The sequence below is a fragment of the Equus przewalskii genome, chromosome 20 (assembly GCF_037783145.1).
Source record: "Equus przewalskii isolate Varuska chromosome 20, EquPr2, whole genome shotgun sequence".
In the NCBI taxonomy this organism is placed as follows: domain Eukaryota; kingdom Metazoa; phylum Chordata; class Mammalia; order Perissodactyla; family Equidae; genus Equus; species Equus przewalskii.
This window is the reverse complement of record NC_091850.1, coordinates 23,675,336-23,687,966: the sequence shown is the minus strand read 5'-3', so window position 1 is coordinate 23,687,966 and position 12,631 is coordinate 23,675,336. Positions and strand designations below refer to the sequence as shown.

General features: G+C 37.9%; 1 protein-coding gene across 4 annotated transcripts in view; it reads left to right on the top strand.

Moving 5' to 3' along the window:
* The window catches only part of GHR (growth hormone receptor), a 245,081-nt gene extending 236,116 nt beyond the window's left edge, over window positions 1–8,965 (top strand). For all 4 annotated transcript variants that reach the window (XM_070587653.1, XM_070587655.1, XM_070587657.1 and 1 more), the window contains exons 8-10: window positions 7–97; window positions 5,572–5,641; window positions 5,970–8,965. In XM_070587653.1, coding sequence (XP_070443754.1) covers window positions 7–97; window positions 5,572–5,641; window positions 5,970–6,941 — 1,133 coding nt within the window. In that variant the 3' untranslated portion in view covers window positions 6,942–8,965. The remainder of the gene's footprint in view (window positions 1–6; window positions 98–5,571; window positions 5,642–5,969) is intronic.
* The last annotated feature ends 3,666 nt before the right edge of the window (window positions 8,966–12,631 follow it).

Genomic DNA, 12,631 nt, shown 5'->3' with positions numbered 1-12,631 from the left:
TTTCAGATTTCCAGTTTCCATGGTTCTTAATTATTATCCTTGGAATATTTGGGCTAACAGTGATATTATTTTTATTCATATTTTCTAAACAGCAAAGGTACGTGTGATATAGTCTACTTTGATATGTTTTTGCCAGTTGTGTAGCAAACGTTTTCCATTTGTTGTTTGATATTTCCTTTTGCAAATCATGAGTGAAAATTTTAAATAACCCAGTAAAACGTTATCTCCAGTTATACATTAACCACTTTGTTGTGTTCGTCATAGGAAATTCACAGGTTTCAATTCCATCTTGAAGTTGTATAGAACATCGAGAGGCTGGCTCTAAGGACTATACACTTGATCGTATGCACCACTTTAACAAAACTGTTGTCTCAGAGCTACCTCTTCACCTCTTCAAAATACTGGATAAGTTGGCCCATTCATTCCAGGACCATAAAGTAGTACTGAGTCTTTGGCTGAGTTTGACACAGTCCTCACACACAGTCATACATCACCTAATGACAGGGATACGTTCTGAAAAATGCATCAGGTGATTTTGTCATTGTGTGAGCATCATAGAGGGTGTTACACAAGCCTCAGTGGTATAGCCTACTATACACCTAGGCTATGTGGGTCTAATATATGGGACCACAGTCGTATATGCAGTCTGTCATTGACCAAAACGTCCTTATACGGCACATGACTCTACAAGAAAATTTGAGTGGCAAACTAAAGCTACCTAGATAATTCAATATAACAAGACCTTTTCAGACTTCCTATGATGGGAATTTCAAGTAAATTCAGGTTTTATTTAAATTATTTGGATATTTATGGTTTGGTATTTTATCTGCTTTTGTAAACGCAGCTAAAATCCAAGTTTGAAGAAGTTCCAGTCTGTATTCTCTTGGAGTTAAAAGACTTGGGTTCCAGTTGTTATTCTGCCGCTGCTCTTTAATCACATTTGAGTCCATTAACCTCTCTGGGCCTCTGTGTTCTCATGGGTAATATTGAGGGTGTTGGATTATGTGACCTTGAAATTTTCCTTAAGCTGTAATAGCTAATCATTCTATTTTTGTTTTTGAAAGAAACTCAGTACAAACCACAGGAAATTTTAATACAAATTGTAGGAAAAATTACTGGTACCAATTGCCAGTTTTCTTACATTTAGAGTATTTTTAGAGTCCCGGGGCTTAATCTTGCTCCTTCTCCTAGAATTAGGGCGACTGGCACTCCCAGTTTGCCTGGGACGTTCCTGGTTTTAGCACTGAAAGTCCTGTCCCGGGAAACCCCTCAGTGCCAGGCAAACCAAGATGGTTGCTCACCCTACCTAGGACTAAAAACAGGTTCTCCAGCTGAAGCCAAGAGGCATCTAGAAATCAAAATAAGATCTATGTGAATATATCTAATTTGTTTTTTGAAGTTGTATAACATTTATAAACATCAAAATATAATTTTCTTAGAAAGAAGAATTTCCATAAGCTAGAGTTCTAGAGTGTCATGCGTGCTAAATGTCTCCAAGGGAATGCAGAAAAGATTGGTTTTAGTAGAGTGTGTCTCCAATTTTATAATGTAAACCAAGAGGAAAGCAAAATGCACTCTCCAGAATTTCATCTTGCACCTAACTTTCTAGCAACATTTCTGTTTTACAAACACAACTATTATAAAACAGGACAACACATTTTCAATTGTTGGGGGAAAAATTAGTAAATAAATAAATAAATTTTCAGGATTTTGAGTAATTTATATACTTAAGTCATGCCAACAACAAAGGAGCCAAATTATTCTGTTGATTAATTTGAATTCATTGATCTGTACCCTTGATGGGCTAATTTATATGTAACAGCTGTAGATAAACCCACAATGTCTATGAAGTAATTTCCTCAACATTAGCTGTCAATTTCGAGTCATTGTGAAGCCCAAGTAAATTTGTTATGTTGCTTAATTATATTAGCTAACAATATTTGGAAGAAAAGATAATCCTCTGAACAAATAGGATTTCAAAGAAAATATATTAACCTTTGTCTAAAAGAGTGTTTTCTATGAATAATGAAGTTCTTAACTAGGATGCTGGCCAAAATCATCAAATTGTAAAATTATTTGGAAATCTTTTTTGTACTTTCAAATTTCCTGTGCTAAATTAAGTTCTTTGTAGAAAAGAATTAATTTTTCTTTTTCATTTGCCCATAAAAATCCTTATTATTGTCTAAATTTCCATGTTCTAATGAAAGTAGGAAATAGAAAATGATTGTCAGCAGGTGTGGGAAGAGCATGTAGTTCTAATAATTAAAATGATACTCCAAAAAATGAGGTGTTACATCAGCTTTCCCTAAACCTTAGGGCTGTAAAGGACTTCAGGTCCTCCATATCTTTGCTTGAAGTTTTGTGAGTCCACAATCTTTGCTACTTCTCCCTTTTTTAATCCAGATAATTGAGTCAACTGCAGCAAAATTTATCATGTAATTTGGATTTGAATAAAATTACACCAAAGTCACAAACATAGTTTCATGCCAAGTTATCTATACTCTATACTCTATTGTTCCCACCATTCAAGCTGTTACTAACCAAGAAAGAAATACCTGAATTGGCATAAAACAGGAGTGGCAAACTGGCAACCTGAAAGCCAAATTCAGCCGCAGATCTGTGTTTGTTGTTTTATGTTATTTTGATTTTTGGAGTAAATGTTTTGCTATTTGATTTGGAGTAAAGGTTTTGCTATGAAGTGTTTTCAAATTAGGGAATTTTCACACACAAATCCAGATGCCCAGATCACCCTTAAAAGCTGAAAGATCTAGTGAAACTGGGTTGATATTCCTGTATGGCAACATGCACTGAGGCAAAGGACCAGCTGTCCCATTTGAGAAGCCTGTCACCATTCCCATCTCTCCCTATGACATTGTAACTGGCCTGCTTCATTTATTTGTATGACCTGCTTGGGCCCTATAGCCTGCAGGGTCTGCCACCCTGGCAAAGTCAACCACAACTCTTAGAAAGCTAACTACTAACATGAGCCTAAATGCATCATCCTCTTCAAAAAGGAGAGGCTCTCATAACAAACTCAAGCATTAGACGTTTGGGAATCTTTGCTTCCTATAATTAGGGTTATGTTATGTTTGTGTATGTTTTTGAACATTTGAAATGTTTATTTAGAGATGCAGAACCAAATAACACAGCAGCATGACAGAAGGCAAAGGGCCTGGGTTATGGGGTCAGGTACTTTGGATTTGAGCCCCAGCTGTATCAAGTGTTAGTGTATGATTTGAACACCTTCCCTAAATCTCTAAATCTTTCTACAGGTTAATATCATCTGCCTCCCTGGTTGATTAAATAAAATATTTAGTGCAGAGTTGACAAACTTGTTTTATAAAGGGCCAAATAGTAAATTTTTAGGTTTTCTGGGCCGTGTGTCTCTGTTGCAACTACTCAACTTTGCCACCATTGCATCAAAGCAGCCATAGACAATATATGAACAGATAAACATGACTGTGTTCCAATAAAACTTTATTTACAAAAACAGACAGCAGGCCAGATTTGGCCCACAGGCTATAATTTGCCGACCCATAGTTTAGTGCAAAATACGTCTCACAATGTCTGGCTTATCAGAGGTGGCAGTTATTATTAATAATTTATATTTTTTCTATATCTCCTATTCATCAGTAACAATTTTTTTTAATACTTATCCCACTGGGTAAACCTAGTGGAAGCTACTCAAAGCAACTTATGAAATTTGGCTTATTCCTTGAATTAGATAAAAAGACAGTAGAAATATTCAGACACTGAGTTCCCTGTTGAATAGACTAGACTGTCCATTCGCATTGAGTGGCATATCAGTTGATATCCAAAGCTCAGCTTACCATCCCTGCCCAACAGTGGTATCTCTGACACGTAGGGGTTTTTATTTTTTTAACAATAAAATGAGTTGGTTGGAGTGGATTATCTCAGCTTTTTTCTAGAGCTACAATGTTCATTTTAAAACACAAACTCTAGATTACACTATTAACAAAATAGATAAGTGATTTATTCAAATTTATTCAAGAAATGTTTATTGAGTACCTTCTATGTCGCAGGAATTGTTCTAAGTGCTGGGGATACAATAAGGCACAAGACAGGGAGGATAGACATTGAAATGAATTGTGGTCAAAAACTAATTTAAATATTTGGAAGAGAAAATGTGAGTGCATCTTAGAATTGTGTATATAAATCCACACTGATTAGAGATAGTTCACATTTAGTCCCTCCCAAATGGAATGAACCCTGGAGTGACACCCTGGTTAATGAGATGCTCTTATACAATTTTTAATTAATGTGAGCTGTGTGGTGCAAACTCATCCCAGTCAACCCTTTTCTGAGCGTGCAAATAATTTTGGCTCTATGTAGATTGGCTCTTTTTCCTTCTCTCTCCTCCCTTCCCTCCCTCCTTTCCTCCCTCTCTCTGTCCCTCCTTCCTTCTTCCTCCACAAATTACTGATGAGATGTACACTAAAATTACCTTCCTTATAAGTGAAATGGAAATTGGCTCCAAATGGAATTAAATTTCTCACTCCCAAATGCTCATGCTGGCTGTCAATAAGAGACATTAAGGAAAAAATAAAGATTACGGGAAAACCATGTTTTGTTTAAACTGACTTCAGAGGAGGGGTTTTTGGTTCTTTTTTTCTTCTATAGTTTTTCCTTATCACTTACTGCTTAATATTTTCATTCTCTTTCTCATATTCCACTTAAATAAAGTATCAGAATATTTGGAATAAGTAATAGTACTGCCAATATGGTAGTCCCCCCGATTCGTGGGGGATACGTTCCAAGACCCCTAGTGGATGCCTGAAACCCCAGATAGTACCAAACCCTACATATACTGTTTTTTCCTATACATACATGCCTATGATAAAGTTTAACTTATAAATTAGGCACAGTAAGAGATTAACAACAATAACTAATAATAAAATAGAACAATTATAACAATATACTGTAATAAAAGTTATGTGAATGCAGTCTCTCTCTTTCTCTCAAAATATCTTAATTTTACTCTATTTTGAGACTGCAGTTGTCTGCAGGTAACTGAAACCATGGATAAGGGGGAACTTTGTTCTTAGTTCCATCGAGTCAATTCTGACTCCTAGCCACCTGTGCATAGCAGAGTGGACCCATGACTGGGCTTTTTGCCCCATCCTCTCATCTTTTGGCGCTATATAAGACAATCCTACACTGCTATTCACAGGGTTTTCATGGCCAATTTTTTTGAAAATGGGTGGCCAGGTCCTTTTTCCTAGTCTGTCTTAGTCTGGAAACTCCACTGAAACCCGTCCACCATGGCTGACCCTGCTGGTATTTGAAATAATAGCAAATAATAGCTATCACATTTGAATGATAGCTTTCAGTATCACAGCAACACACAGCCACCACAGTGCAACAACTGACAGATGAGTGGTGTGGTTCCCTGACCAGGAAACCAATCTAGGCTGTGGTGGTGAGAGTACCATATCTTAACCACTAGACCACCAGGGCTGGCTGGGGGAACTACTGTATTTTATTTCTATCTTTTGAAATGAAAGAATGTGTAACTTTTAAGATATGTCAAACTGAAATTTTGTTTTCAAGGATTAAGATGCTGATTCTGCCCCCAGTTCCAGTTCCAAAGATTAAAGGAATTGATCCAGATCTCCTTAAGGTAATTAACAAATTATCTAAACTATAGATGACACTAATTAAATGATACCTGAAAACATTGCCTGATGTTGAGAGCTTTTGCAAGCTATATGTATCCACTCTATTTTTTGTACCCTTTCTGGAGAAAAATTTTTTAAAATATTACATCTCTTAAAATTATGAGAATGTCTTATGTAGTTAAAAATCCTTCACTAATGTATTTTTTGTTATTATATGCCTTTGTTACTATTGTTCTTATTGGAACCATAATTAGTCTCTGAAGGTTTTTTGTTAAATGACTTCATCATTATGAGTTTCTTTTCATAGATCATTTTCTTTCTGTTCCCTAGGAAGGAAAATTAGAAGAGGTGAACACAATCTTAGCTGTTCATGACAACTATAAACCTGAATTTTACAATGATGACTCTTGGGTTGAATTCATTGAGCTAGATATTGATGACCCCGATGAAAAGACTGAAGGATCAGACACAGACAGACTTCTAAGCAATGACCATCAGAAATCACTTAATATCCTTGGGGCAAAGGATGACGACTCTGGACGTACCAGCTGTTATGAACCTGACATTCTGGAGACTGATTTCAATGCCAGCGACATGAGTGATGGTACCTCAGAGGTTGCTCAGCCACAAAGGTTAAAAGGGGAAGCAGATCTTTTGTGCCTTGACCAGAAAAATCAAAAGGACTCATCTTCTAGTAATGCTACCCCTGCTACTCAGCAGCCCAGTGTTATCCTAGCAGAGGAAAACAAACCAAGACCACTTCTTATTGGTGGAACTGAGTCAACTCATCAAGCTGCCCATACTCAACTAAGCAATCCGAGTTCACTGGCAAACATCGACTTTTATGCCCAGGTAAGCGACATTACGCCAGCAGGGAGTGTGGTCCTTTCCCCGGGCCAAAAAAACAAGACAGGGATATCCCAATGTGACATGCATCCCGAAGTGGTCTCACTCTGCCAAGCCAACTTCATCATGGACAACGCCTACTTCTGTGAGGCAGATGCCAAAAAGTGCATCCCCGTGGCCCCTCACGTCGAGGTTGAATCACGTGTCGAGCCAAGCTTTAACCAGGAAGACATTTACATCACCACAGAAAGCCTTACCACTACTGCTGGGAGGTCTGGGACAGCAGAACGTGCTTCAAGCTCTGAGATGCCTGTCCCAGACTATACTTCCATTCATATAGTACAGTCTCCACAGGGCCTCGTACTCAATGCTACCGCCTTGCCCTTGCCTGACAAAGAGTTTCTCTCATCATGTGGCTACGTGAGCACAGACCAACTGAACAAAATCATGCCGTAGCCTTTCTTTGATTTCCCATGAGCTACGTATTTAATGGCAAAGAGTTGGCTGGGGCATGAATGCTTAAACCAAAACAATGTTTAAACCCTTTGTTAAGGGGGTGGAAGTGTGGATTCTAAATGCCTTTTCCTGAAATATTGAAAGATGATATTAAAAAAAAATAAGAACGCTTAATCAGATAGTTATTCCTGTTGTGAACTGTAAATATTTTAAAGAATTGTCTCACAGACTGTTTAGTGGCAGTGATTGTCTTGTTATTGTGGGTGTTGATTTTGTGAAACTTAGCATTGAATGGCTACGTTTTTAATGTATAGTAAATCATGCTTTTTGAAAAAGCGAAAAATCAGGTGGCTTTTAGCAGTTCAGGAAAATTGAATGCAAATCATAGCACAGGCTAATTTTTTTTAAATTGGGAACTAAAATTATAGGTAAGAAGACAAAAAATAGTTTGGATATGTAAACATTTATTTTGGCATAAATTGATAAAGATATTTTTACTAATTTACACTTCAAGCATGGCTATTTTCTATGACACTACACACTGTACTGTAGTTCGTGTGGACCCATCCAAAGAATGTAGCAACTACAGTCTAAAGCTGGTTTGATGCCTTGGTCAATGCACCTAAAGCAAAACAAATGAACAAGTTAGTTTTTTACAAGCCCCTTTTTGTACCTCCCAAAACTCCTTAAACAATTCTGAAATGATTGTAGTTACCTGCATTATTGGGACATGCTCGTTTTATCTGAATTTTTACAGAAAGACTTGTTAATTTAGAAAACTTTAAAATGTTTGCACACGTCAGCTTATCATGAACCAAAAACCAAACAACCAAACAAAAAACCCCTTCTTACCCACATTTTGGTTCACGTCAGAGAGCTACAAACTAAGAGAAGTAGAAATTATAGCTGGTCCCTGTTGACCAGGATGCCTGGGTGTTGCAGTCGCACATGAAGTGAGTTGTTTGTCATGATCTGAGTGCATGCAGATCATGAGAGAGAAGCCCTAGAAACTCTGCAGCAGTATCTTCAAACACAACTTGGTTTTCTTTCATAGTTCTAAGAAGGGAATAAGGTACAAGAAGCACTTTGTAAGTTGAAGCAGGTCGAAGTGAAGTTAACCAGATAATGAAATAAAAAGTTCAAGAAATAGGTTTTTTGTTTCGCAGCCTATAGCCAGACACAACCTCATTATTCATGATAATGAGAAACAGAAGGGACAAGATTTTAAATCCCCACAGATAACTCAAAATTTACGTAAACCAATAGCAGAAACTTTTTTTCCTCACCAAGCCTTTTATAAGATTTATTTAAAGTCGTAGAAGAAGTTTCATCATTTTTTTATTTCTCCTCGCAGTGAATTGGCCTCAAAGCAGAAGAAGAGGCCTGAGTAATTTATAAATTACTGTTCAATCCCTTAATGATGTAAGCAGAGGAATTGCTCCTCAAAAGACTTGTCAAAAAGAGAAGAATCTCATCTCATTGAAGAATGCCTCTCACTTTAAGTATTTTTTAAGAGGTTAATAAAACTTTAAAGTTAGCTTTAACTTAAATAGTATTTGCCATTTAGCTCAGACCTTTTTAGGAAACAAGCTTAATGGTTGGTAATTTCAAATTCCCTCTTTCTTGCAGGAAGGACAGTGAAAAGCTAGAATTGGGTGTTGAAAGTTCAACATGTTACTTTGTAATAGATGTTTAGTAGATTTTCTGCTACCTTGCTGCTATGGTTTTCTCTAAGAGCTACATAATTTAGTTTCATATACAATTTCATCAATGTAGAACCTAATTCAACTTAAAACTGTGTGTTTGGGAAAACTCTCTTACTATTTCACAATAGGCTGACAACATTTCTATAGCCAAAAATAGCTAAATACCTCAATCAGTCTCCGAATGTCATTTTGGTACTTTGCTGGCCACACAAGCCATTATTCACTAGTATGACTAGTTGTGTCCTGCAGTTTATATTTAACTTTCTTTATGTCTGTGGATTTTTTTCCTTCAAAGTTTAATAAATTTATTTTCTTGGATTTGTGATGGTATGCTTCTGTTGTCGAACACCCACATGCAAAACATCCTAAACCAGACTGCCTACTGTGAGTCCTTCTCATTGTAAGGGGAGCTAAGCACAGTTAGTTTAAACACATTGGCAATGGGTGTGGAGATTTGTGTTATGTGCTGGAATCAGCAGAGAAGGCAGCTCCCTACCTCTCTTTCTTGAGGAAACAGGAGCCCCGCTCAGAAATATCCTGCTGGCTTGCCTGGACTGTGTGTTCTCCTCAGCTGCAGCTCCCCATGGGCAGAGGCCCTTAGAGCCATGTTTTATTGGAGGCATCATAGCTTGCTTGTGTGTGTGTGTTGGGGCCAGGGAGACGGAGGGAGTAGGGGGCAGGCAGGAAGAGTGGTGCTTGAACATTTTGTTTAAGCTACATTTCTAGCTTAAGCATGTTGCCTGGAAGAAGGAAAAACAGCTCTTCCTCTACCATTCACACAGCACAAGCCAGATTGTCAGACTAGCTACTTGTCATCTTGAGAAGAAGATAATAAGTCAAGCCTGGGATGGAGGCCAGTTAGGGAGGTTATGTAGGAGCCTGAGCGAGCAGTAAAGCGATAAAGCATAAATTCCTCCATAGGTGGCTCCAGGTGGGATAGCTACTAAATCACAGGCTCTTATGCAGGTGCTGGATCCTGAGAGGTGGGAGTCTGCGATGGCATCAAGAAACCCACTGAACAATGATTTACTGCTGCAGCAAGTTGAATGCAAACTGCCCCAACTTTTCATAATACTAAGGGTTTACATTCAATACAGATCAAACGTTTCTCCACCTGCTGCCTTCTGCCCTTTGAGCAGCCATTACCTGAAAGAACCATGGGTGAAGCCTCAGGGTTTCCTACTCCCTTATTTGGAAATATGGTTTGGAAAGTCACGTCTCTTTTGTCACTAAGACATTGGAACATACACTGCCTTAACATTTACAAAACAAAAGGTCATTGTTTTAAGCACCAGATACTTATTTTTTACAGACGCAATACCAGACTCAGCCTTATGATATTCCAGGCTTATCATTCATGTGGGGTGCTTCAAAGTCTCAGGAGTGAAGGGGAAGGAAAGCCTGCTTACTTCCATGGATTGAAAGAGCACAATTCTGTCTATTTCGAAAGATAAATGTCATGTTGGAGATGGCTACACATGTCTTCCTATGGTTAAACTTCTCAGTGGTTCTACTAAAACATACTAACACTGAAATCTATTCATGCATTGTGATATTTACATAGTTTTACAACAAAATACTAAGTGTATTTTCATGTTCCCTGTTTAGGGTAAGAAATAGGGGGAAAAGCTAGAAGTCACTTAAATCCGAAGTCTTTCGTCTGGAATCCAACATCCCATATAATTTGCCCAATCTCCTTTGCTAGCTTGATATTTAAGAGCTGTGTATAAAGGGCACAGCTTCTGACTAAGAATTTGACCTTTCGTTAATATTCAAGCTCTTCCTTTGGAAATCTAGTAAGAGTAGTATGTCGATTATATTACATAGGCAAAATTGTTCTTGCTTAAAGTGATCTCTCACTGGTAAATTACATCTGGATGGTGAGAAACTCTAAATACTTGGAGATAAAACATACTTTGGACTTGAGTATGGCAATTCTTATAATTAAGCATGGAATTATATGGGGACACTGGAAGCTATGCCTAGGGAGTCGTAGCAAGAGCTCTTGGCTCCGGTGGGGCATAGGGCTTCTAAACCTGGGCGGACTCCTTTACCTGCCCAGTACAAATCTCCTTCCTTTGTGCCTGAGCTGTCACTTGGGGAAGGAGGAGAAAGAAAATACTGGGCAGTTGTATAAACATCTGTGTACACTGCAGCATGGATTGTTGCCATGACTATGACTAAGAGCAGAAAGCCTGATGGTGCCCTGTCCTACATCCTTCCTGTCCTACATTCTCCTGAGTAGACTGGGGCCAAGGGTGGTCTGTGGTCATCTGGGGAATATTTACTTCAACCTAAGAAGATCTCCTTGCAGGTGTAGCAAGAGACACTTGCCACTCCTTGAACAGTTTGTGCTTTCCCATCTCTATGTCTTTGTTCATGCTTCTTCCTTCACCTGAAAAGCTCCCACTCACAATCCTGCCTATTCAAATTCCCCCCATCGTTTGTGGCCCAGCTCAAATGCCTCCTTCATTAAGCCCCCCTGATTCCCTCCAGCCTTAAGCGATCATTCCCTCCTCTGAACCACTTTTAATAGTGTTTATAACACTCTGGTTGTTAGCTCACTCAATAACTGCCTAGGATGAGCTTACCAACATGTATTCTGGGGCATACCTCTTCCCTGAAATGTTCTTAAATGAGCCATTCTGTAGTCAAATAAATTTGGAAAACACGTCATGCTATACTTCCCTCTGGGAGAGCCAGAGTGCATATTGACATTTTAAAGCTCCTACAGTGGAAAAAATAATCTATTTAAATTTAACATATTATTTCCTAATTTATTCAACAATGAAAAATCTAATGGTAAAAGAGTACCCATTATTATATGTACTAACACTTGGGAAAAGCAGCTCTAAGAAGAGTAACTAGCATGTCTAACACAAATAAAGTTATAATAAATTTCAGATGAATGTGAATCGGAACAAAGCATCTTCATGTGATGCCATTAAACTTAATAAAACTTCCTAGAAAATAAAAGACAGAGCAGCTGTATGATTAATAACCACAGATCCTTCTCATCTCAACTCAGGTACGTTACTTTTCTCATATGTGGAGTGACATTTTTCTAGGGGCCTGGAGGTCTTAGAGCCTACACTGTCTTCTCTGAGGCAGTGACTTTCTATCTCCTTGCTGAAACACCCTTTGAATCTTCCCCCCACTTCAGCCAGAAGACTGGAGGAGAATGATTAACACGTGGGACTTACCAACATTAGCAAATTCTCAGTCTCACTCAGGACACCTAGTTTTCCCTGAAACCTGAGGCTTACAACATGGAGAAATGCTTATATCACGCTTCACGAAGAGGAGCATATTTTACTGTGAAGCTACAGGATAATATGCCTCTGTTTTTACCTGAACAAAAATAATTCACTCCTTACTGCTGTCTATTGAGTTAAAGAAAAAACAAAAATGTCATTCAGGCAGAACTTCAAACATAATAGATTTTTGCCCAGTAGTCCCAGGAAGCAGTCTTTGTGGGAATATATAGAAAAACAATTTTCTATTGATTTGTTTTTAAAAAGAATTTCTACATGATTGCTCTGTGGGCATTAAGAGATGTTGCCAGCAGTTTCTGTAAAGAAGAGATAATTTGTCAGGAAATTGTAAGCACTTGGGCTTTCCCAATAGTAGCGCAGTCAAAAAGCCAAAGTAGAAAGATTTTTATGGTTAGCTTTCCTTTAGATGGTACCATAGGATAAAAATGATTTTGCATAGGATTCTGATTGTATAAAGCACTTTCATATGTATTTTTTAAACATAACAAATCTGTGTTGTAGGTAAGTCAGACATCACTTTTAACATTTTACAGGAGAAAAAACCAAGACTCAGAAAACTTAAGAGATTTTCCCAGATTTAATTAACTAGTAAGTGATGGAGCCAGGGCTAAAACACAGACCTTCTGACTAATTCAGTATTCTAAAAACAATCTAGGCTATAATATTACTTGATGGGGGAAAAGCTTCTGATCCTATTCCCAGTGTGGAA